The sequence below is a fragment of the Glycine max genome, chromosome 9, assembly GCF_000004515.6.
Source record: "Glycine max cultivar Williams 82 chromosome 9, Glycine_max_v4.0, whole genome shotgun sequence".
In the NCBI taxonomy this organism is placed as follows: domain Eukaryota; kingdom Viridiplantae; phylum Streptophyta; class Magnoliopsida; order Fabales; family Fabaceae; genus Glycine; species Glycine max.
The window spans coordinates 30,743,667-30,771,199 of record NC_038245.2 but is presented as its reverse complement, the minus strand read 5'-3'; the positions used below and the strand labels follow the sequence as shown (position 1 = coordinate 30,771,199).

Genomic DNA, 27,533 nt, shown 5'->3' with positions numbered 1-27,533 from the left:
CTACCTGCAGCCAATGCCTTAGTCTCTAAGTCAAACAAGTGGTGAAAAATCCAATGTCTGCCGTCAATACGAAATTCTGGCTTGTTAAAAATTTATTTATCTTATTATGCTTTATGCTACTATCACTGGTTTACATGGAGTGCTTACTAGTTTATCCTAAAGAGCGTTTAATGCTATGAGCTGAGCCATGTTTCAACCCTCAAGAACAGAGAGGTATTCTTATAGCAATACCCCTCCTCCTTCTCATTTAGTTTTTAACTTTTAGTTGTACACATTATTATATTGTTTCGTGTTTAGTGATAAAGTTTAGTTCAATTCATTTTTTAGATTTGTTATTTTCATTTTTTCACAAACCTGTTTTTCTGTTGAGTATGCTTATCTTGCCAATCAAATATAATAATATACTCTATTATATTATTGAAGTTTAATTTTTTTTATTAACAAAAATTAACCATTATTATTAACGGATGAAAATAAAAATAAAAAACTCACGCCAATGCCTAGTATATAAATTTTTTTAACTGATAAGCTATTTAGTAAGAGACAAGAATTGAGTGTTGTTTTGAAAGAGAACGCAAGGATAATGAAAGGTAGTATGCTTAAAGGAGGCAATATTAAAGATAATAGTTTCACCAATTTGACAAAGAAACAGTGATAATGCCAATGCTCCAAAAATAAATATATAAATATGATGCACCTTGCACACACAAAAGTTAAGAAAAGATTATGCACTTAACTTGTACCAGCTATCACCGTGATTGTTTTGGTTCTTAGATCTTGATGAAAACAATATTAGAAATTATATATATCTAATTTTTTTGTCTTCACGTTTTTGATAAAAAAAAAATCTTAACGAAGATGGAGAAGCTAGCTCGCCTAACTATAGAAATAGCTAAATGTTAATTGTTTAGTATCACTCCACAATTTGTGGATGCTTCAGGTTTGTCATAGTTTGAATTTAACAAGGTTTTTTTTACTGCAACACCATCAATGATTAGTATTCTAATTTAACTTTTGTGCGTATGAATTCACGTGACTATTCCCCTATTTTTGAAATTTCATCTTATGGTTTTTTATCATGACTTATGTGTTTATTCTTCCTTGCACTAATGCAGATATAACTTTCTAAGTCGGTTGACTTTCTAAGTCGGTTAAATAGTACTTTTTACAATGGTTCTCAACTGTCGTAACAATGACCGTCGTAGAAAGTGAAAATATGATAAAGATGGGTTTGTGAACCATCATTATAAATATAACTTTTTACAACGGTTGTTCCTAAATTGTCGTTGTAAATATTACTTTTAAGACGGTTGTTCCTGAACCGTCGTTGTATTTTTCAGCTTTCTATGACGGGTGATTTTGAACCGTCATTGTATATTTTCCCTTTCTACGACGGGTTATCTAGAACTGTCGTTATATGTGACATACAAAAGTGACTTTCTACGACGATTGTTAAATAACCGGCGTAGTAAGTTCAATATACTAAGACGGTTATACAATAACCGTCGTAGTATTTCCTTTTTTTTTGTCCTTTTTTTTAAATTTTTTTTAGCTTTATTTTTTTTGAATTTGATGGGAATCAAAACTATAATAATCATTTTCAATATTTAAAATGATTTTTTACTACAACAAGTGTGAAAAAATTAATATTTATATTATATCCATTACAATACAATAATACATCATTTTAAATTAGTCTAATATCATCCATGTAACGACGAACATCTGATCCAGGAAAAATTTGTCTCTCAAGCCATAGCCTTAAAATCTGCGTTCTAGTTGTGGTTGCTACAAGTATTTAAGTGTCCAATTCCTGCTGTTGCATAGTACGCACAAGTAGTGCAAAAATATAAGCAACAATACGCATTCACCTACGTAGTCACACATGATTGACAAGTGAGTATATGTGCGTTACAAGACTTGCCTTAATTGATGAAAATACTTTTTTCCAAATCTTTGACAAATGCCTTAGCATGAACATCCTGATTTGTAGCACCCATTTCAATTAAGGAAGATGTCATTGAGGCATAATCTTCAATAGCAGTGGTCCTAAGAAGACTTCCATAGCAGCCTAGGTTGTAGGGGATATACGACCAACAATTCCTATAGATTCAAATCTATTAATAGAATGTAGATTCAAACTTATAACACAAAATGTCATACATATATATGTGAATACATACAACTGAATACTGTAAAACTTTTAGTTTTTAGAAAATAAATGGAGACTGAGCTCAAACAATAAAGCAAAGCAACAACTATTAGAGTTTGCAAGAGGATGTCCTGAGAAATAAGCTTAGCAAATAAATAAAGTGATTGATAGAAACATGTAAAAACACCTAAATTTCAAATTAAATGTATAGACTATTTTGAAACATTAGAAAATTAATAGATGACAAATGCACAACAAAAAGTTAAAATCATATCTATAAATATGCACAAAGAAGATAAACGTGAAACATACCAAAGTCAAGAAACCCAATATGGCCATCACGTAGAAGCCACAGATTTCCTGCATGAACCAGTTCACATGCAAGCAAACTTCCAAATCTGCAACATTTTATAATGAGATAGACAAAGTTCTTGTTAAAAGGAGAAGTATAGGATTGCTAACTACAAAATAGAATTTCAGAGTCATACCACACATTGAGAGCAGTTATACGGCTGGTTTCTGGATTAGAAACTAATGAACTTATGGAGTGTAGGTGAGTAAGAGGAACTCCATATAGTCTTTGCATAGTTAAAACTTTCTTTGTACTGCAGTATTGATACACTTTTGGAGCTGTTGCATTCCCTATCAGTCCCATTGTTTCTAAATATCTCCTGAAAGCCTCAATATTTGCAGCCTCCTTGTAAAAATCAACTTCTTCAAGCATAGACTAACATATATATTTGACAATACCAACCTACTAAAAAAATGCTCGCATTACGAGAAAATTCTGCCCATGACCATTTATTTACAATGAAGAAAATAAGAACAGATAAACGAGCCAAAAGGAGTTCTAAGTTTTCTTTTCTATACAAGAAACTAAAAAGAACAATCAATTAAGTACAATGGATGAGATTAAAGGATGAAAAAAAAAATAGCAAACATAGTTAACAATTTTATTGGGAACAGATACTTCAGAAGGAAAAATGCTATTTTGATGTTGTAGAAAAAATATCCATGTAGAGGTATAAGTTCACTTACTGCTTACCAATGATGTTCGGCTTATTTCAGCACTCAAGAACTCCAATATCCTAGCACCAACATAAACAAAATTAAGATGTGCCCCTAATAGGAGAAAAAACTCTCCTTTCACAAATGATTTCTCCTTTCACAAAGAGCTAAGGTTCAATCTACAAAATCAACAGATTTCCTCCTCTTCTAACCTTCTTCCCCTATTTATATCTAATTAACCCCTCTAACTAACTAATTGTCCCTATATCCTTATATCCTACATATAACAATTGATATATTTTATATAAAGGTGTGTGCCATAAGAATATCAAGTATCAGCTAACAAGCTATCAATCATATGCAGCGAATCATCATATTATGCGGCTATAAAAGAAATTGGATCTACATCTTGCACTATTGTCCGACTAAAAGTAATTGAATATTGATCATATAGTCATTTTACAACAAAATAAGCACCATAATTTTTAACTCGTAACATTATGAAATATAAACTAGGAGGAGGTGGAGTAAGAAGGGGAATCCACTCATACCTGACCCAATTGAGCTAGCGTATAAGCAATATCGCATTTAAAGTTATTAAGTTAGGGAATCTAGTTCGTAAGGAGGAGAAAGGTTAAACTTTTGGGTTAGGGAATCTACATGGTTGAATGAAGAGTTGGAATCCACTCAAAAGGAGATGTTTGATGGGAGGAATAACATAGATATTTGGAATAGAGACACCAACATGGCTCCAACCTTTGACAACGCTCAGCTATTAATTTGTGTCGGACATGGAAAGATGGAGTCCACCAGATTGAATTAAACTAAGATTTTGAAAGTTTAAATTATTGGCCATCGAGAACCAAAAGCCAACACCATTTCTCTGCCAATTGTCTTCTCTCTTTTTCACTAACTACGGCTTTCAAATATATTCCATCTCCTCTTCTGGCTCGTGATCTTAGGAGGAGATAAATAAATTAATGGTTTTAGTATCACACACGCTACTACTCTTGCTCCCACCAACCCCAACCTAGTAATTGCATGTAAAAAGAAAAAAATAATTATAACTATGGGAACAACAACTGGATCATATGAAATCCATATTTGGGTTTGAGTATGCGATGGAAAACCATGTTATATGTTCTAATAGTATAAAATGTGTGGTTGAATGCACATTTTAATTTCATTCAAGTGAGGCAACATTTTCTGATTGGACTGAAACATCTACTAAACACATAATCAAATTAATTATTGTGAATCCGGATCGCAGGCAGTAATAGAGTCGTAACTCATCCATAACATAAATGGGGAAGATTGGGAAATAGGAACATTGGCATTATAAGGTGTCAGGGTGTGCTGATTATTAATGGTCTTGTAGTAAACGTGTTAGGTTATTGGGAAAGGAGAGATGCAAAATTGTTACACGTGTGATAGTTAGGGGAACCGATCCCCACTTAGAGGGTCGAGCCCACATATGACTGCTGCGGTGGTTTGTGATAGTGGTGTGAGCAATGAGCATGTTAAATAAACAATATGAGGAATAAAATAATAAGGCATCGTAGTGGGTTAGCTAGGTTGAGCCATGCACTGTTGGATACGCTACACCCCTAGACCACATGTAACCCAAGATGCCCTGATATTGGGGAGCGGAGCAATGATGCTGTTCTGCTGAAGGGTCACTTGTTATGAACTGTTAACATGTTCTGAAACCTCTCTCTCCCTCTCTCTCATACTGATACGCACGTTTGGAACTGCAAACATTAATTGAGGATGTGCCGCAACGGGGATTGGTGTTGGATTATACCTTGTAACTTGTGCGTCAAAACCCCATTTATTTTCTATGTTAATATGTTACGTACTGTTGCTGCTGCATATTGATTGTAACAGGAAATAAAAACACACACAAAATATTTCTCTGCTATGACAATCCATCATCTACGTCAAGCAACCAGTGTGATGAATGCGATATTGCTTATACGCAATTGATCATATAGTCATTTTACAACAAAATAAGCACCATAATTTTTAACTCGTAACATTATGAAAGTATGAGCTAGCACAACCATACTTTCCTCATGCATTTATCATGACAATGTGACTTGTCTTGCTACAAGATGCAACAAAATTGGTTTATAATCCCCACCTTTTAGCTCTCATGCAAAATTGTTGAACAAATCACGTATTTATCAATTTTAAATTATTAACAATTTACTACCTTATTAAAAAACCTTGGATGGAAAAATAAAATAACGTGAACACTAAATAAAACAATTGAGAAACTCGTAAGAATGGGAGTTGAAGATCTTAAATTTTAACTTTGTTGACGCTAATGTATACCAATTAAAACAATTGAGAACAGGATATTTTATGCACCTACATAGATCAATAGTTAACTAACATTCTCTCCCACCAAATACTTTGGCACATTTCAAATCCTAGCCTGAAACTTGCTATACAGAGACATCAAAATGACAACTCATGGTTCTTACCTTTTTTTCTTCTTAATTTCAAGTTTCAACCTCCTCGAACACCATAATCCACGAATTCTTCAAAAAAAATAATATTATAAACTACTAAAAATGAGAGTTTTTATGGTACTTCCAATAATTTAAGTATTTTGATATTGCTAATTTTTTAATCAATCAAATTAGATGTTGTCTTCTTATTAATATTTTTTGTTTTTTCAAATTACTCCTTAATTATTATTTTTTAAAATATGATAAAAAATAACTTTAGAAGTGTAAACCCCATAATCTTTTTAGTTACTTTCAACACTTTTTCTAATTTAAAAAAAGTTATCTTCAAAGTTAATAAAAAAGATTGTAGGGTTCAAACTTCTAAAATTATCTTTAATTATATTTTTTAATTTAAAAAAGATTCAATTTAAAAATTTTAAAAACAAAAAAATAATCAAACAAAAAATGACATGTAATTTAATTGGTTAAAAAATTAACAATATCAAAACCCTCCAAATTAGGAGCACTATAGAAACTCTCATTAAAAAATTGTTGCAGTAAATAAAAAGGTAAAAAAAAGGAAACAAACTTAAAAATACTAATAGGAATGACTCAGGAGGGAATGCAACATTATAGGGTTTCCGCAAGTTCCAAAGTGAAGCCAAAGCTGATACAACAATAAGCATTCCAAGTCATTTTATATTATGTACATGACACATTATCTACCACCAAACTTAGAATAAGCAGAATGTTTAATTATATATAGTATATGCAGCACATAAGCAGTAAAACAAACATCAGACTTCAAAATACGAAATACATATTAATAGTAAATTGCAATGACAATTGTAATTTCTTTTCAAACAGATATACTGATAGAAAATTGGACTGAGACTAGTGTTATTTATCAGAAGCAATATTATTAGCAATTTACCTCGGCAAAGCTTTGACCAATTGGTACAAGTTTTCCTTCTTCACTTCCAGTAAAAACCAATTTTTGCTTTATTGTTTCAGAAGCCATATTCCTGATACACATAAAAGAATTAGACATCAACTAAATAATGTACAGAAAACTGTATTAACTAACAATATTTGAAGAAAAGTGAGTACCCAACCAGAATTACACATTAACTAAATTTGGGATTGCCTTGTGTATGGCTAGTGCTCCTTGTCTCATGTAGCAGCTGTTGTACCAATGTCGTAGATTTTGGCGTGGACCATGCAATTCATTTCTGAAACTCATTGGCACGACCTGTTAGTAAACAAAAATTAATCACAATGAAGTCATTTTCATCATTATCATTGCAGCACCCAAAAAGTGATGCTCAACACAGAAGGGTTGTTCTTAGAAATGTGTTCCACAACCTGAGTTCCATCCAAAGAGTGAAAGGTGGCATTCCCATTCCCATTGCCATTGCCACTTAAAATATTTTACACTGAAAGTCCTGAACAAAAATATAAAGCACCAAATCTACCTCAAGAGGAATGTAAGTTGGCCTTTTTGGTTTCCCAACGTTGATACATGGGAGATCCCCAGAATATCGAAGATCTATCTTGCGGATATTAACAAAATAATCATATACTGTCACTTCTTCCTCAGTGTCATCATCACCACCTTTTTTCTTCAATGTAAACCTACAACACTCACACCCTGATAGTTAAAAATCTCTAAAATTAATAATAATTACTTATCAAGAACAAAAGCAGAATTAATGGCATACATTTGATCTTTGCAAGGGAGTTCACTAAGCCCAGTGATTTTGAATTCTTGATTAGATGGGCTCGATTTAATCCTCAGGTTTTTTAATGTCCTCTTGGCCTGTTCAAGAATAAAATGAGAAAAAAAGTAACCTGAATATGATTATATTATCAGGCTTTCTATTTCCAGAACTTGTATAGAAATCAAGTAGAAGCTCCCTGCAGATATACAACACACCAATGACCGTCCAATTCCAAAAAATACAAACCAAAAAATAAACGGGTACCACAAAATACCGTTTATAATTTATAAAATTGAAACTAAACTGGCATTCACTTAATATTATGTAGCAAGAAATACTTTAAAGCAAAGAGGTAATGCACAACACACGAGACCAATTGACTAGTTGAAACACCAATAACATTGTGCAAAACAAATAGGTCTTGCAGAATTTTCTTGAATTATCTACTTTCATGATAAAAATAGTTCTTGGGATTCCATTGGAGATGTCCAATACCGCAACAGTGCTTCTACAGTTAACCTTCTAGTTGCACTCAACATTGAGATAAAAAATCGACAACCATCAATTTGATACTCTTCAAGAGGATTTCTATGGCCAAAGCTCCTAATGTTCACCTGCCACAACTCTGATATAAGCCTTTTGTTGTTAAGAGAACCAAAAAGATACATAGGAGCAAAAGGAAAATTTACCGCAGAGCTGAGCCTATTCATGTTTACAAGATGATCTCTCCAGAAACAATCAAGAGTTTGCAAAAGAACAACTCTCTGTATTTCAAAAAATATTAAATATAATGAATTCTATTTTTTAAGATAGAGAAACTGAAAACTCCCGAGAAATGGGTGAACAAGAAGCAATTAGAATACAGTGAGCCAAAACAGATAATAGAAAACAACAATCTCCTTATGCATATGTTTGGTAATTGGTTTCAATGCAAAAATTATCATTTGGTCAAACACATCAAAGGTACTCCAAATTAGCAAATGAAGGAGCACCATGTTCATGTATCTATCCCCTTAAATCAATAGAAAGGGACGAGCATTGATCACTGTAAAAAGCAACTATTGGGATAATTATATTCATTAGTTTTGTAGCAAGACTCAATTTTTCCTTTTCTACTTTTAAGCATGGGCAATGACTGTGTAGGACAGTAGCAGTACTATCGTAGTATCATTTCCCCACAATATGGATTTTGGATCATAACTTCGTAAGTTTAATATCACCAAGTGATTGTCAACAATTAAAATTTCATTCTGTTTGAGTGTGGATGTTTAAGGTTAAAAAAACAGTAGGTAATACTGATGAGCAGATGGTGCAAAACCTTAGGCACACACTTCATTTCTTCTTAATTTAAGCTAAACTATAGTTCTCTACTTTCTAGGCTCTATTTTATTTTCCTTCATAGGTCATTATAGCAAATATGGTTCTCTAGGCTCTATTTTCATTGCCTTATTGCAATAATACATAATTCAACATGGTGTGGTTTGATGTCTGTGGTTGATTTCAAAATTTTAGGATGCAATTATGCTGTAATATGAAATAATTAGTGTATCGTACTAACACTACTTACGTTAGTAGATTTACAGATAGCAACCAAATTTTCAATTGCAAGAAGAAACAATTGAATAGAATATCTTTACCTCAATTTCCTTTGTATGTCTCTCATCATAACCAGACTCTTCAACAACATTTAAATATGAAGCAATTAGAAAATCTCCAAGATACTTGCGCAGAAGATTAGAAGTTGTTTGGTACTTCCCATTCCTACATTAGGCTTACAGTCAGTGAAAATGAGAACTCTAAATTTAACTTCACAATTCTACAGCAAATCAAGTAACTTACCCAATTAAATCATTAGTGCAAATAGCAAGCCATCATCTTAATGAAGAACTCTTCCTGCGAATTCCCCTGAAGGCATTTGGAGGTGCTGGCAAATTCGGAAGGGAAAAGTTGATGATATCAACTAAACACAAATCATTCACTAGCCCAAGTGAATTTAGCAAAGTGTCATCACTAATTCCTCCTAAAGATTCTACCAGAACCCATTTGAGCATATCAATAAAAATAGTAAATTTGATTGAGCCAAAACACAGCAAATGAAGAGGACAAGACATTTATGCAGATGAAATTTAAGGACCATAGTCGTAGCAAACAAGCATACCACGCAACAACTTTCCACCAACAGTCACAAACTCTTTCAAGAGCTTACTCAAACCCCAGCTACGTAGATGCTACAAAATCCATTCAAATCAAAAGATTAAAGGAATTTGTGAAAAGAAATATACAACATGTTAGAGAGACAGCCGAACCACCTTCAGTGGATCAATATTACTGAAGACAATCTCATCCACCACTGCTTGCATGTACCTATAAGCAGTACACACAAATCTAAGAAAGAAAGAAGGAAAGAGCAATAGAAGAGGAAATATAACTATATAAGAATAAACCTCAGTCACAAAAAATTAACAAAAACCAATGACTATTCTAGTCTTTACAGTCAACACCCTTGTAAGTGGAAAACCAAAGCTAATTCAGCATACTTTTCTTGCCACAGATCAGGATACTATAAGACATAAGTTATAAGCAGAAAGAGAAGGACCAAGACTGTCATTATTGTGTATCTCATCTCACAGAGGTGCTTTAAGTGATACTTTCATTCTATAAATATCATACTATCAATAGTGTTTATAAAGTATGGTTAGGACTTAGTCAGGGATAATATCATACTCATCAAGAACTGAAATTGTTCATGCTCCAAGAAATAGTAAAGACTTGGAATAATATTTATCTGGGAAGATTAAGTCTGATGATTTCTTACATAAATTTCATCCTAATATTGAATAATAAAATAAGACTGAAAATGCCCAAAGGTTTGAACAAATAGAATGAGACATGATGGCCATTAAAATTAAAGTTTAAAGTATAAATGAATGGACCTGAAAAATAGCTAAAGATCAAAATGATAGAAATGACTAGTCCTCATACTACTGTGAAAAGTATCAATAACACAAGAACTTAAATGGAACTCCTTAACAAAACATGATTCATCATCCCTGATATTTTAGACATTATCAAATGAGACAGGCGCCAGAAAGTAGGCAATTAGGCACTATAGATTTAGACGAGGGTTCCAATAGAACAGTGTGGATACAATCAGTCCACACATGTAAATTTTTATGCTATGTACAGTATTAATTACTAACAGAATAATCTCCTAAGTTAGAGCTAATTAATACTATACAATCACCTACAAGTCAGTAATAACTTAAACTACTAAATCTAACAGGCACGATTGAGAATTTAAAGGCACTCACTGGAATATATGTTGGGAACAACTTTCATCATCTCCTGTTAAGATTAATTGCCTTAGATCATAAACATGCTTTTGTTGCACCTTATAATAAAATAATAAATACAAAAGCAAATTAGTTGATAAAGATTTTGCAGACTTCAAGATAAATTCCACTGTTAAAGAAAGAAGTTAGAAATTTTACTCAAGGAAAAAAGTGCATGCTCTACTACTTTAAAGTTTAATCTAACAAGTATTTTAAAAGATTTTAGATAGACATATAAATGAAGTTAGCCGTTTCTACTCCACGGCTTAATCATTCATGAATGTGATTCACATGAGTCCTTGAAAATTTATTTCTCACCGATATTTTCATTTTATGATTCTGGTTTCTTTTAAAATGGTAGATAGCTCAAAAAGACAAAACTTATCAAATAACTTACCATAAAGATCAGAATTTTTCCTCTCAGGAAGCAGACAAAGAAGAAACTGAGGAGCCCCAGGAAGTTTTGACTGGACCAACTCAAACATCTTCTCAACTCGAACCACTGGCGGTGCACGCCTAAACTGACCATTTTCTTCAAACACATCAAACGGCTGATCTATCACCTACCAATTGCAGTTAAGAAAAATATAGTCAGCAACTTCATTATGCTTCAGAGTCAATCTGCAATTACAAAACTTAGAATGTCTTTCATTCCACCACACTTAATGAGATCCCTCACAAGCCCTCGTATATCACAGCGTGCAGAGAAGTTAACCACAACCCATGTTTCTATTTTAGTTGGCTTGACAATTTTCTGGAGGAAAAAAAATCAATTATTAGAAAATTCAAATCATTTTTTATGAAATTAATGGAAGAGTAGAATGACATACCTTGTTATTGAAGTTCCACCTCCCATTTCTAGGATTGAAGTCCTCCCCATTACCAAATTTCAACTGCAAACGTAAATTTAATAATCAGCTTTAAAACCCATATTACAAAACTCAACATTGATAATTAAAGAATAAGATGCCATCAACAACAAATAAAACCACATCTCAATAATTTGACAACATTTCCATATAAAACCAGTTAGAATTGGTTATGGTAGATCATCAAGATTATATTACCAACTTATTTATAAATTTTAGCTCCTGCAGGATGACTATGCATATTCATGAATGGAAATGTCCTAAGACACAGATTACAACAGAAATAAAATTCAGCTACAAACCTGGAATTCTCAGCAAGAAGGCACGCATTGGTGTTTAAGTCATCACCACCAATAACGACGAGCCCATCCAAGTCTAAGTTGTTAGTTGTAACATCCCATTTTTCGTAAGCTAATTTAAAAAAATAATTTTTATTTATAAATAAATAGAGTTTTAGAAAAATGATGAGATTCTATAAATAAATAAATAAGGAGATATAATTATTAATTAAAATAATAATTTGAGAGAAAATAAAAAGGGTATTTTATTTATTTGTTTGATAGAGAATAAAATAGAGTTTATTTTTATAAAATAATAAATAAATAAAAAAATAGAGTAAACCTAGCTATAAATAGTGTTAGGTCAGTTTTCACACTGACGTTGTCTCTTCTTTCCTTCATTTTCGTTTTTTCCCTTCTCCTCTCAAAACCCTTTCTTTTTCCCGCAGTCCACCAAACCTGTCTCAGAAAAATGACGATCTCGGACTCATTCACCGTTGGATCGTCGTGAAATTTGAGCACTACGTTCGTAACCCAATTCCGAGCATTGTCACCGTTAGTAATTTCGATATCATGTCTGAACTGAGAGAAATACCCTTCGCATTGTAGCCTTTTTCTTTCCCACAGAAACCCAGAGCTGTCTTTGTAAAACTACAATCCCGGTTTCGTTAACCGTTGGATTGTTGTGAATTTTGGATATGTTGTTCGAAATTCAATTGCGCATGAAGATAGTCCAAATGGAGGCTTCAATCCCTTATACGTTTCTCTGACGTTTGGGAACTCTATCGGAGCAGTCGGAGGAGAAACTGGAGGAATCTTAGGGAACCGCTAGAGATGCTGCTATCGCTATCGGAAGACACGTGAGTCCGCTTAGAGGTAAGAGATGAGTTATTCACAGTTGGGGATTAGTGAGAACATGTGTAGGGATCCTTAGAGGATTTTATTTTGGGATGTTTGTTAAATTGCAATTTTTCCTTTATGATTACAAATAAAATATTGATGTCCTAATGAAAATTGCTTGATAAATTGTGTTCTTGATATTTGTATATTTCGACCTATGATTTTGATATAATTGTGTAATATTATTTGAGGGGTTTTAGTCCTCATGTTGTGATAGTCTTTTATATAAATTGTTATATTGAAGATATGGAATGATGATTCAAATTGTGAGTATGTGATGAATTGTAGAATAACATGTTGCTTTGAAATTATAATATTGTTATTGAGATTGAGTATAAGTGTAAAGTTGAACATGTGTTAATTTGTGAGATACGTGTAAACATGTGATGGTGGATTGTGACACTATGAGATGTGAAATTGTGAATGAGTTCTAGTTGTGGATAAGTGTGTAGTTAACACTTGATGTGAAATCACTTGTGTTGTAAGCTATGAATTGTACAATAACCCGACCAGCGTTATCTTGAGAAAAGCGTTGATGAGCAGTGTTAAAGAGAAAATGTAGGTTTCCTATTTAGGAACCAGTGTTAAATCGTAGCGCAATTGTGTTGAACGTGTTTAAAACACGAGTGTAAGGTCGTGGGTATTGTATAATTCATGAGCAGTGTCTGCATGCGAAAATTATTTTAGGGGTTGGACCTGAATCAGGAGGGAGAGGCCCTACGGACTCTTCGGAGTGTAGGCCTTGGGGGTCACCGGGTTTGAGTGCTCCTTTAAGCCTATGCTGATTCCATATGGTTGGAACATTCTCGCAAAACATCGTGACCATGACTGGTCTCCCTATGATCTTACTTAGTGAGAGTGACCTGACAAACCCATGGTGTGGTGTGTCTTGTTATGTACTCCTAAGCGCCCCAGGGTGGTTTTTCACTGACATGGTACCACAATGCATATAGGATTGAGTCTTAGCATAACTGTTGCATATGCTTGCTAATTGATGTGTTATTATATCTTGATCGAAGTGTGGGATTCTTGTGTAATGTGATTGATGATTGAAAAGTGAATTTTGAATGACGAAGTGGTGAAGTTACGTGAGCTATGTTTAAGCAAGTGGTATCTCATTTATATAATATGTATATTTAATTGTCTTGTTTCTCTATTAGCTAGGAATGTGATAACTCACTCCCTGTGTGTTGTTGTGTTTGGATCCTGTGATGATCTTGAACTTGTGTTCGGGGGAGCAGATGAATAGGTGGATGACTATGAAGAACCTCATGCTAGAGGACATGGGAACACAACGCTCTGATAGGATGTGACATTAGGATATAGGTTCTATATTAATTGTATGAAGCTTAGACGACTTTGTTTGAGTCGAGAATACGTTATTATTTATTTGGACAAGTTTGAATATGATGTAGAAGAAAATGAATGTGAGCCTTTTTCCCCTTTGAAAGACTTGTAAAAAAAAATGTTTTAAAAATACTTTTAATTAATATTTGAATTTTATTTTTCCTTATTAGTATATATATGTGAGGGGTAGAGGGTGTCACATTAGCTGTTTCTTCCGATTATTTAACATGCACCATGCAAGTACACTGAACAAGTGCATCACACTTGAAACAAGCTAAACAAGTGCTAAAATTAATTAATCATATAGTAAACATGAGGCCTAAAAAAATTCACCTTTCTATGTTGCTTAAGACATTACCATGTAGAAAAACAAATAACATTTGTAATAGAGAGCTCTTATGGTCGATAAGGGAATCTATGAACGAGGCAATTGCGTTGATCCTATTAAAATGAATATTTTGTAATAAAATAAAACCACAAACTAAAACAATTTAAGCATAAACAATGGAGACCTTAATTGTGCCTTTCATATACACTCAGCTAACCGAACCATCAAGTAGTTTGTTTGCAACCATTAATGTCACATGAAACAATTGTTTGAAATTTTAAACAAAATGATGTAATCACACTAAAAATGTTCTACTACATAATGAAAATCCTCTTTAGCATCTGCTTTTCCTAATACTTAAAAAGAATGTTGCCCATTTCTGGCGAAGTGTGGTGATGGCCTCCACGTCTAACGGTGATCCATCAGAAAACCACTACAAAATTAAGAATTGATGACATTATTAGTAAGTTAACAAATATTAACCAAACCTACAATTGTAAGTCCATGCATTATGTATACCTTGTTCCAGTCATCCTTCAATCCACCAGTCACTATGCACCACATCCAATGCATGACATAATATCCGCACTCGTACCCTCCAGTTTGGACATGACTCTAAATTTAACAATGAGAATTGTTAGTTAAGATGAAACACTTCAAGATGTACAAACGCTTCATTAGAAACAGGTATAACTTCAATAATTGCTAACCTTTGGTTCAACCCATCGAGGTGCAGCTTGATTAGACATGCCTTCGGAAGAACTGGTTATTGTCTTCATTGTACTGGTAAAAAAAATACAAAAAACCATATATATGACAACCATTATTTCTCTATATGTAACTACAATTACCTCCACAGACCATCATTTGTATATTTGAATAGAACCTGTTAATTGCGGCTTTGATGTTAATATCTGGCTTCTTCCTTAGAGAACAAAACCAAACAATCATGTTTTCCCTTGGACACAGAACAAATAGTTGCCAATGTGCCCTAAAGTTGATAATTACAATTAGGTTTTTATTCAAGCAAAAAAAACGACTTCAATTACAACAACAGTTCAACTTACTGATGCAAGTAAGCTCCTAAGTACAACTGCCTTTGTGATTCCTTGACCCATGATTGAATGTATTGTTAGCATTGTTCACGTCTGTCCTTAGCATTGTGTATAGATTGAGGCTCGAACAGACCATACAGTGACTGATAAGCTTTGCTTCTACCACAAAACTATTTCCAGCACAAGTCATGAATATTGTAAATGTTTTACATTTAAGAATGTTGGTTATGACGTAATCAAACATAAAGGTTGACGAAAAATGACTTACATGGTCCACAGCTGCAGGATAGAGATGTTCAAACACTTGTCACCTGATATTATTTCTGCTAGATCAGCATGTGTGATGAAAAATTTTGCCCCAACATTAGGAAGTCCAAATTGCGTCGCCTCCCACGACACTTCCACTGGATTCTTGTACACGCAAAACAATGTCTTCATCAATTCGCCCAACGGATCAGCTTCAGCTGCAACCTCAGCCTCACCAAGACGTCTAAGTGGCAAATGCACATTATGATTTGAATCCTATATGGTACAAGAAAATAAGAAGTAAAGTTAATCATAAATGGTGTATTGAAAATTTGTATTCAATTAAATGACATTAGGCAAGGCGATAATTATATTACGTACATCAGCTATAGGCTTCACTAGATGTTTGGGCCATGCAATGAATGTGCTACTCGTGTCCCTGACATACTGAATCTCTGCAGTGGGAAACGGGACACTGGCGTCACCATCGTAAATTGTCTCAACACAAACCCTTACTACATCATCTGCGTAAGCAACATTGTGTATAATGCCACCAACTCTATACATTTTTCCCAAAGCCACCACCTGTGTACTGTTGCCACACACAATGTATAACCGCACAATAGAAGCATCAAGTGTAGACCGCTCCTTAGCAACAACATTTGCAGCAGCCTCGGCACAACTTTCTTTGGTGCTGACACGTGCATCCAATACATCAGGGATAGACGGTCTAAAAGGAGTTGACTATTGCGTTTGAATTTGTGATAACTCACTCTTGATCGCATCCAACTGCTTTTGCATTATGTCAATAATCCATTTGTTTTCGTCTTCTACCTCTTTCCTCAACTCTTGCTTTATACTTCCTATGATTTCCACCAATTTATCTGTGGTCATCGTCGCCGAAGAACTGTTGGAGCCACTACCACGCGGTCCATAGTAATTACCTATAGTGACACCATGTCCAGAATGTCTTCACGACCGTGCGGGACAAAAGTTCCCTGTGTTGATTGTTCCTGTAAATCATCCTGTAACAATCACAACAAGTAAACTCATAAGTGTCATTACAACTTACAATTTTGAAGGGTGACATATATTGAGCTTACAATTTTGTCTGTGATTTCTTGAGCTGCAGCAGATGTCATTTGCCCAAATTTGTTAGTTCTAGCCTTCTTCCACTTCAGATGTCTTGCAATAGGGGATGGAGGGTCGATGACCACATTTGTATTGTCAGTACCGTCACCTTGATTCACTCTTGACTTTGTTTTCTCGGCCATCAATTTTTTTCAAGCACGTCATACCTTCCACGAGACAGTACGTGGGGACAGTCGTTGAATTTTTGAATTTCCTGTGCTTTTTTGCGAATTCCCTATTAGCATTATTAAATACAAGTCAATATATCAAAACTTTAACAACAATTAAATAAGTTAAATGTTGAGTAAAAATAATTAAATTTAAACTTTCCAAGTAGGTGTCTGTCGAGTCTTTGAAAATGCTTCCCATGTTTCTCGATCGAAACCATACTTAGCAGATGGATCAATGTTTTGTTGATCGTCTTTGTCAGTGTATACATATCTGGAGGTCAGGGAGGACTTAAATTGCCTCCATCTTGTCGCAACCATGGATATAACCTTCTTCTTCGCAGTTAAACCTTCAGGAATATCAAATTTTGCCTAAAATAATAAATACTTTTCAATCAGTAACTGCATAAAATATAATTCCACAAACATTAAATATACACAAATGTAAACTCGTTACCAGTTTAGTGGACTTACCAAAATGTCATCCCATACAATAACTTTTAGAGTTTCGGGGACATCTTTCCAAGTAGCATGAACAATAGGGATTTTCTCCCGCGCCACTACCCCCAAGTAACTATGAAATTTTTCTTTATACGGGCCAGATCCTCTACCAGTAGTAGTGTTGACGTGGACAGTTGGTCGTGATTGAAATAAGCTTCGTGCAGCCAACCTTCAGAGCCTGGTAGTTTGTCTAGTCTTCCTTTTGTGGTTGCGTTAGGAGAATCTGTTGGTGGAGGGGATCTCGGGCGTGTTGTCATGGCTGCAATCAAAAAGAAAAATAAATTATGCCAACTTAATTGTCCCAACATAGAAGTATGAAATTATAATGAAAGACAAATAATAGAAAATTGAAAATCACAATGGACAACAGAAACAAAAATTTGGGTTATATACCACATTCAAATAGCAATATTTTCCCATAAACCTTCATCATGATCGATACGATTTGCAAATACATCATCCTCCTCATTTTCAGCATTTACGGAAGGCATTTTTGTGCAGAACGTCGGGATGTCGTTAACATCAAGGGTTGAAGCATCAATATCGGGAGGGATACCAGTTGTTTTACCCTGAAGAACCACTGACCATCTCAAGTCACTGGGATCTTCAACATAAAACACCTGTCTTGCTTGTGCTGTCAGGATGAATGGCTCGTCCTTGTAACCAATCTTTTGAAAGTCAACCAAAGCAAAACCCATTTTGTCTTGTCGGACACCAGCATTTCCATTAACCCATTGGCACTTGAAAACAGGCACTCTAAATTCACCATAATCAAGCTCCCAGATTTCCTTGATCAGTCCATAATAAGGCATGGACGCTCGAATAGGATGGTTATCTAATGCACTACTAAAGTGCTCCGAATGAGCATCAATCGTTACTCCACAGTTTTGCACAGTGCTATTATCATCCTGGAATTTTGTGTAGAAAGAATAATTGTTGATATCATACCCTTTCCAAGTCAGGACATTGAGATTAGGCCCAACAACTAACAATGATAATGTCTTAGAAGCGTTGTCCCTAGCAAATATTGTTTTTCTAAACCAATTGACGAAACTCTTATTGTGCTCCTGCAACACACGCATCATATTCATGTTTGGGTGAAAAGCTGCAACATATTCTTTGTGAGCATCTATGTATGGTATAACTTCAGTTGTGTTGTTTAGTACATATAAATGCGCTTGTGACAGCTGTTGGCGATCCATGGTTACAACATTGAATCCTCGTGTCCCCCTACCTTGATGGCTAGACTTGTGACGGCTTTGAGGAAGACCAACAGGTGAAGCATTTTCAATGTACTCAGAACAAAACTCAATAGCTTTTTCTGCCACGTACATTTTGTAACACCCTGATATATATATATATATATATATATATATATATATATATATATATATATATATATATATATATATATATATATATTATTAGTAATTATGTTTGATGTTTGATTATTTGTTGTGTTATTTTTATCCGTAATTATTTTTAAGGAGGTTAATTTAGTTAATAAAGGGGTGTGGATAGATAAGGATCTAGCTTCTCAAAGAAGCCTCTTGAGAAAGCTTCTCAAAGAAGCCACGAGGAAGCTTCTGGAGGAAGCTTTTGGAGAAAGCCTCTTAATGAAGCTTCTAGAGAAAGCTACATGATGCTGCCTCGGTAAAAACGCTTCCCAGCCTTCGTTAACCGTTGGATCTTCTCGAAATTTGGTCTGAAACTTCACAAGACACTTGTCCATGATCTGACCGTTGGGATCTTTGAGAAGATGTCTGGAGTGTGCTAGGAGCTTCCGTTCCCGAGAGCATTTATTATTTAAGCATTTCAGCCTTTGCTTTCGTGTAGCTTAGGAAAGATGTCATTTCTTCTCCTTTCTTTCTTCCAAAGCCATTTCTAAAGTCCCAAGCACTTTCTGCATCACCCATAGCCACCATTAGCCACCACAAACCATCGTTGTTCTCCATTGAAACCCCACACCGAGAGGAACCCTTCAACCGAAGCGGAATCTTCCAACTTGGCTTGCGGTTTCGGTAGAGAACAAAACCCTAATCTGAAATTTCATTTTCTTTTGAGGTAACTATGGTTCTACGCTTGTTTCTTGTTAGTTTCATCTTATCTTTGCATCTTTTCTGACTTTGGAACCGCCATTGCATGTCTTATGCTTCCTTTGAAAAACCTTAGAGAAAGAGACTTTGTAAACGTTATTCTTTCATGAATGCATGTTATTTTCATAACCTACACTGAACCCCGGTCACATTGGCGTGGTCGGAATTTCCAAATGATGTTACTTTGTAAAACCTGAAATGCTCTCAACTCTTTTCATGTAGTGATGTGGGTGTTTGACCCAGAGCACTGTTACTTGCTTTGTTTCCTGAAATCCATATTAAGTCTCCTTCGTTTTGGCATGGTAGAGGCTTGTGTGGAATCGACAAGCAAGGACAAAAAGGAAACTTCAAGTGAAGCGACAAGGAATCCGCGGGGTAGCTCACGATAGGTAAGGGGAGTTTATTATAAAATTTACCGTTTTAACACCATAGTTAGGGTCAGGGAACCTAACTATGAGGATATCTACCTGTCCCTGTTGCATGCTGATTTTTCTTCAAAGAAAATTACGTTTTAACTAATAGGATGCGATATATATATATATATATATATATATATATATATATATATATATATATATATATGTATTGTGATGAATGATATTGTTTTGGTTGTTTGAAATGTGTTGTTTGAAGACCGTGTGTGTGGAAATGATATTGTTGTGTTTGTTTGAATTGTTGTTGATGTTGCTATTGAGGATTTTAATTGATATGTGATGATAATGATAATTATGATGATATTGATTTGAGATGACGTTGTTAATAAAGACCATGTCAACATGAATTGTTATTATTGATGAATATGTGAATATGAAATGAGGTTGTTGTTGTTGTTGATAACGTCATTGGGATGAGATGATATTTATGTTGTGAATGACATGGAAATGGAATGTTGATTGATGTTGGAAATTCATTGGCATGTGCATGTTGTGTATGTTCGTGGGGGGCACTGTGCACTGACCTTCCAGGGTCTTTGACACTAGCTTTTGGCCACAATCATACGTCGTATGGAGTGTATGTCATGGGGGGTAGAGTGCACTGACCTTGTCGGATGGCCCAGATGTGGGTAACTAGCGTGGTTAGAGAATCTAAGCATTTATGAGGGGATGCTTAGGCGCTTTAATTGGTCCATGGTCTTTGGCACTTACTTTTGGCTGTGATCATAACTCATACGACACAGGAAATAGAGTAACTGTGGCCAAGTGTACTTTGTACTAGAGAGCTTGTCACCTGGTAGGGAACACCTTTGGGCTCCCAGGCTGATCACCTATGGGAGGGGGGCTGTTATGTGCACAACCGGGTGGTCTCGACAAACTCAGCACAGTTCCCTAAGTGGAGTGTCGTGTGGACACGCTTAGGCTATTTCCTGAGGTTTGGTTGTTGTTGGTAAGTACCACATTGCATTTGAGTGTTGAGTCAGGTGCATGCATCATTTTGGGCAGTCTTGATTGTGTCCATGGATGGATGATGAGTAATTGTTGGATGTGAATGATGAATATTTGTTGGATATGAGTGTTGAATAATGATTGTTGTGTATGCTTATCATGTTTGCCTATGTTCCTTGCTAATTATGGTTATTTGGAATTGGTATTGGTTCTTTTATAATAAACTCACCCTTGCAATTTTGTATCGTGTGGTTGATACCTGTGATGATCACGAACCTTGTTCATGGGAGCAGAATGACAGTGGCAGGGTGTAGGGAGTAAGATTCTAGTGAGGAGCCACCGAGTCGATGTGAACATTATTTTGGGAGGGAGTTGTGTTTTGTAATCAACTCCTCCGTAGTTGGTTTTTAAGTTTTATTTTGTTGAGTTAAAGATGTAAAACTGGAATTTTAATTATATATATGAACATATTTAATTTTTGTTATGTGTATGACATGTACCGAATTATTGTTTCTATGTAATTATGCATATTCACTTAAGTAATGGCGTGTTGTTGGATGAATTTATGTTGTGACAAAATCACTTCTATTTTCATAAGCAAAAATTAAGGGAGTTCTTTTTATAAAAATTGAAATTATCGAATATTAGAATGTGGATACCGTAGCGACGAGGCGGGTCGTTACACCTTTCAAAAATGCTTGCTTCTGGCCGATATTGATTCTTGGTATAACTTTTCAATACCTTCATGTACCGCTCCACTGGATACATCCACCGCAGATACACGGGCCCGCACAACCGTATTTCTCAAACCAGATGAACAACCAAGTGAACCATTATGTCAAAAAAGGCTGGTGGAAAATACATCTCCAACTGACAAATGATAATGGAAGCCTCATTTTCCAAATCATCCAACTGTTTCGGGTCGATGAATTTGCTGCAGATGGCATTGAAGAAAAAACACAATCGAGTTATTGCAACCCTTACTTTGTCAGGCAATATACCACGAATGGCAACAAGCAATAATTGCTGCATTAAAATATGACAATCGTGGGACTTCAAACCAACCAATTTCATTTCAGTCACAGATACAAGGCTCTTGATATTTGAAGAGTATCCTTGTGGGACTTTAAGATTTTTCAAACAATGACAAAAACTTTTTTTCTCAGACGTTGACATCGTATGGCATGCTGGCGGTAAATATGTTCGAAGCCCTTTTGACACTAGATGCAACTGTTGTCGTATGCCCATTTCTGCTAGATCTTGACGACATTTCAAACCATCTTTTGTCTTCCCTTTAATGTTAAGCAATGTCTCAACCAAACTATCACATACATTTTTCTCAACATGCATAACATCTAAACAATGTCTCACATGTAAATTGCACCAGTAAGGCAGATAAAAAAAGATGGACCTTTTCTTCCAAATTTTGTTTGCGGAGCCATCCTTTTTTTGTGTTTTCCCATAGATAATGGTAATGTTCTTCACCTGATCAAGAACTTCAACACCTGACAAAGGAATTGGTGCACTGTCAATCTTAGATGTCCCATTAAAGGCTTTCTTCATTCGTCTATATGGGTGAAAAGGTTTTAAAAATCTTTGGTGTCTTGTATACACTGTCTTTTTGCCATGCTTTAATTGGATGTAACTTGTGTCTTTCTCACATATGGGACATGCGTGGTGGCCTTTCACACTATATCCACTCAAATTACCATATGCTGGAAAGTCATTAATGGTACAAAATATCAAGGCACGCAACTTGAAGGTCTCATGAGCATTCCCATCATACACATCAACCCCTTCTACCCACAATTTTCTGAGGTCTTCAATCAAGGGAGCAAGATACACGTCAATGTCATTTCCTGGTTGTCTTGGACCGGCTATCATCATAGACATCATAATGTACTTCCGCTTGATGCACAACCAAGGAGGGAGGTTGTAGATCATTAGCAAAACAGGCCACGAACTATGATTGCAGCTTAAGTTTCCAAATGGATTCATTCCATTCGAAGCCAGACCAACCCTTAAGTTTCTGGGATCTTGGCCAAACTTTGGATACAGCTGATCAATTGTTTTCCATTGAGGAGAATCAGCAAGATGATGGAGCAATCCATCTTTGATCCTGCCATCAGCATGCCATGTTAGGTTTTTCGCGTCTTCTGCATTAGCAAACAATCGCTTAAACCTTGGTATTACTGGAAGATACCAACAAACTTTGGATGGACGATATTTGTATGTGGTTGCATCTTCACCGCAATCATTGGAATTCACTTTGTAGCGTGACACGCCACATGTTGGGCAGTTGCGCAGTTCAGCATACTCATGCCTATACAAGATACAATCGTTAGGGAAAGCATGTATTTTTTGGTATTCCATTCCAACCGGACATAATATCTTCTTTGCCTCGTAATGATTCTTCGGTAGCGTGTTATCTTCAGGAAGCATATTCTTCAATAATAACAGTAATTCGTTGAAGCTTTTGTCACTCCACCCAAATCTTGCTTTCAAATTCACCAAAGCTAACACCCCTGACAATCATGTATACTTAGTGCATCCGACATACAATTGTTTCTTTGAATCATTATCTAACTTTTCATAATATGGTGCATGTGTTTGCCTAAAACCCTCTTGTCCAAGATCGCGTAGCATGTCTTCTATACGATCACTGACTTCTTCATGAACTCCAACATTTCGAGGGGTTGATGACATTTCTGATAACTCACCATGCCATATCCATCTTCTATAAGTAGGACAGATACCATCACATATCAGATGTGTTCTAATGTCATCCAAAGATTGTTGTCGACCATTCAAACATTTCACACATGGACAGAAGTATACCCCACGAAAGTCTCGAGCAATTTGTTTGGAAAATTGCAAGAAATCTTCAACCCCATTCTCGTACTCTTCAGTTATGCGTGGTCTTTTCATCCAACTCCGATCCATATTTGGTGTACTGTCAAATGAGGTTCATTATCTAATATGCATGCGAACCTCTCTTTTTTATTGTAAAAAGGTGTGACCCTACCCCATTCAGGAAGACAATTTTTTACTTCATTCAAACAAACAAGTTAAGGCGGTTATGTTAAATTTGACTAAATTTTGGCAGCATTTCGCTTTGGTCCCCAAGTACACGACATGAAAGCGGTGACATCAATTGACACCGATCATGTATGCACCCGGAGAACAAAGCAAGATGCAGTGACCGAAATATAATAAAAAATAACACAACATACTTGACTTGTAAGTCAAAATGAAGTAAAAAAATTTGTCTTCCCAAACTGTCCAAACGAACAATTCAAGTTTCAATACAACAATTAATCCAAACTATCCATATTAATCGTTGTATTGAAGCTCAAACGGGAAACTATGGCTGACTCAATGAGGTAGAATGTAATAATAAACAATAGTTACATCAGGGGCAAAAATATAATAGTTAACCACAACAGTTTAAGAATGACATACATACCTCCGAGGATGAGCAGTATGACACTATTTGTTGCAGTAACGTTGTAGATGAATAGATGACAGTAGTAACACTAAAGGAGCAAGTACTTTTTGCCAATCTGTAACAATCGGTACCTACAAATTAAGAATTATTTCATATTTAATAGCACAGCAAGATTATAGTTCTGCAACAAAAAAAATTTAAACACACATATAACATATGGCTGTAAGGTAATTCAATGACACAAAAACATTTGCATATGCCTTTTCAAATTAACACATTAAGGAAGAAATTGTGTATAAAAGAAACTATGTTTTTATTTCCTATGTGTAATAGTAATTACACATTAGGGAGTGCTGATTGTGGTGGGGTTTAGTATCGACAAATACGGTTTGCAGGCATGTGTCACCTCTATTCTTAGTCAATGATATGATTTGTAACACAAAATGTCATATATGTATATGACATTTTAGAGGATTAGAGAATCCTTTAGGAATTTGGTTTTATTACAATTTCTCAAGTTTTGCCATTTGAGTTGCCTAGTTGAGTTACAAAAATCACTCCTTAGTTGTCTTTCATTATTCAAGTGATGACCAAGGCTAGTTCTTTAAGGACCCGCTTGCCGTGGTAAGACCATCTGAAGCTGTTGTGAATTTAGAATGTTCTTTTTCTAAATCTTATGTTCTATAAGTTTGTAAAGTTTTAGACTTTCGGTAATGATTTTGTATAGTGAGACCAACTTTACTTCAAGGTACTCTCTATTTTGATAAACAAAACTCATTTTGAGAATTCAACTTGGTTGAAAGGGAATATGATAAACTTCAGAGCTAGGGAGACATCTCTAATTCTAGTCAGTCATGAGCCTTAGATTAGGGAGATGATGGATGAGAAGAACATTGTTTGGTGATAATTGGAATAGAAGATGAAAACAAATATGATTTACAAAAGCCTATTTTCGGAATTGTAGTACATTATAAAACCAACAGAAACATGTTAAAATGATTTTTGGCTTGAGAAATCATACATTCTTATTGTATTGTTTGATTGGAATCCACATGGAAAAGAGCGTGTATTGAGTTAAAGAGGAAAGTAGGCTCAGGAGTCAAGACTAGAAGTGTTTGCGGTTCAACTTGCTAATTTGGAATGAATTTTAGATAAAAGGTCATCCAATCCTTGATAACCTTGCTCCAACAATTTCAAGTCAATCTCCATTTCTTGATTGCATCAAATTTCATTATTTTAGTTATATTTATCAAGTCAATCTCCATTTCTTGATTGCATCAAATTTGAAAGCACAAACAAAAACAATAACATGTGGTAAGTGAAAAGCTAAAGAAGAGACTAATTATAAAAAGATTCAAATAAAATGATAAAATTGCAGTTTTGTTCAGATGTTAAGAACTATATTCTGTTCATGTGGATTATGAAAAATAGACTGTCCCTTTGGCGTGCTGCTACTTGGAATAGCATATAATAAATTTGGAAAATATAATATGCTATATACATGTTTGTGTTAACCTTTTTGCAGAATATCTTAGATTTTGAGAATACTGCTCATGTCCAACTGGAATTAGAGTAAAATGTGGAAAACGATCACAGACCTTAAATAGAAGTACCTGTTGTTTGTCGTTCAAAAAAAGAGAGAAATCAGAAAATTCAAGAGTGTTTATACCAAAAAAACATTTTGGTGTTATTTGCATATATTCAAAGTACCAATTACTTTTCAAATGCAAATGTCTCAAAAACATAAAATGTCCTATGACTCTAGCAGGTTCAGCATTGAGCCTGTGCAAAATCTGGGGTCATGTTGCTTCCTGCAAAGTGGGAACCTAGACTACTCCTCATCCTCTGATAACGGTAGCCATGCAACCTACCCTTCTGTTTGTATTTTCGAACAATATTGCACCCTGGAATCTTCTACAAACAACAATATCCCTTCCCTAAACTCTCCATCTACTGTCAGTTTCTCACCTAACAATAGTCCAGTCTCAAAGCTGCATTCAAAAGCATATGTGTTGAGTTCACAAAATTTGCTTGAAATTGTTAATGAATCGCTAGAAAACAAATCTTTCTTGACACTTAACGATGATGAGCTGAGGCACAAGATAAGAGAGCTTGAAAGTGCTATGTTGGGACATGATACAGATATTCTGGATACCTATGATACCATAATTCCAAAAGAATCTGATTCGTTTTTGAAAGAGGCAGAAAGGTGGAAGAGGATGGTGGCAAAGATATCTAGAGGGGATTTAAAAGAGATGCTTTGTACATGTGCAAAAGCAGTGGCAGGAAATGATATGGAGACAACTGAATGGTTGATGTCAGAGTTGCGTAAAATGGTCTCCGTCTCCGGCAATCCAATCCAACGATTGGGAGCATACATGTTGGAGGCTCTTGTTGCAAGGCTTGCCTCTTCAGGAAGCACAATCTTCAAAGTCTTGAAATGTAAAGAGCCTACTAGTAGTGAACTCCTTTCACACATGCATCTACTTTATGAAATCTGTCCATATCTCAAATTTGGTTACATGTCAGCAAATGGAGCTATTGCTGAAGTCATGAAGGAGGAAAGTGAAGTCCACATTATTCATTTTCAGATTAACCAGGGAATTCAGTGGGTAAGCCTAATCCAAGCTGTTGCTGGCAGACCTGGAGCACCCCCTAAGATTAGAATAACAAGTTTTGATGACTCCACTTCAGCTTATGCCATGGAAGGAGGCCTTGAAATTGTTGGAGCAAGGTTATCAAGGCTTGCACAATCATATAATGTACCCTTTGAGTCTAATTGCTAATCACTTTCAAAATATCAAAATTTCCCCTTTGTATTTATTTTTATTTTTCCTTTAGTCTAATTGCTTTTCATACTTTTCTCAAAGAACTAGTTACTTTATTAACTAGCTTGTTTTCAACACCACTTAAATGTATAAAAGTAATTGATTATAAGGACCAGAGATTTATTTTTTTTGGACAATGTTCAGATTTTGATTTTTTAATACCTACACAACTTAAAGGCTAGAAGTCTGCTTAGTACTAATGTAATGTGAATCAATTTTATGGCCTCTTTCAACAATTATAAGGGATGATTACTTGGTTTTACTAGGGGATAGAATAAATAAAGTATA

The 27,533-nt window shown here is 35.0% G+C and overlaps 3 protein-coding genes and 1 pseudogene across 3 annotated transcripts; 1 reads left to right on the top strand and 3 right to left on the bottom strand.

Annotated features, from left to right (window-relative positions):
* Window positions 1-1,624: 1,624 nt before the first annotated feature.
* On the bottom strand, window positions 1,625-5,851 carry LOC102668140 (uncharacterized aarF domain-containing protein kinase At5g05200, chloroplastic-like; annotated as a pseudogene).
* Window positions 5,852-9,298: 3,447 nt separating this feature from the next.
* LOC121172721 (protein translocase subunit SECA2, chloroplastic) lies at window positions 9,299-11,681 on the bottom strand. The gene is made up of 6 exons (XM_041004933.1): window positions 11,500-11,681; window positions 11,332-11,423; window positions 11,067-11,232; window positions 10,649-10,728; window positions 9,647-9,701; window positions 9,299-9,565 (listed from the first exon to the last, which is right to left on the bottom strand). The coding sequence occupies exons 3-6, from the start codon at window positions 11,211-11,213 to the stop codon at window positions 9,464-9,466; spliced, it is 384 nt and encodes a 127-aa protein (XP_040860867.1). The 5' UTR covers window positions 11,214-11,232; window positions 11,332-11,423; window positions 11,500-11,681; the 3' UTR covers window positions 9,299-9,463.
* A 10,092-nt stretch (window positions 11,682-21,773) lies between these two features.
* Window positions 21,774-23,912, bottom strand: LOC102663418 (uncharacterized). The gene is made up of 3 exons (XM_006588118.1): window positions 23,591-23,912; window positions 22,455-23,494; window positions 21,774-21,995 (listed from the first exon to the last, which is right to left on the bottom strand). Exons 1-3 carry the CDS (start codon window positions 23,910-23,912, stop codon window positions 21,774-21,776), a joined length of 1,584 nt encoding a protein of 527 aa, XP_006588181.1.
* A 2,229-nt stretch (window positions 23,913-26,141) lies between these two features.
* LOC102663292 (scarecrow-like protein 5) lies at window positions 26,142-27,203 on the top strand. Its single transcript, XM_006588117.1, has one exon. It carries the CDS (start codon window positions 26,142-26,144, stop codon window positions 27,201-27,203), a length of 1,062 nt encoding a protein of 353 aa, XP_006588180.1.
* The last annotated feature ends 330 nt before the right edge of the window (window positions 27,204-27,533 follow it).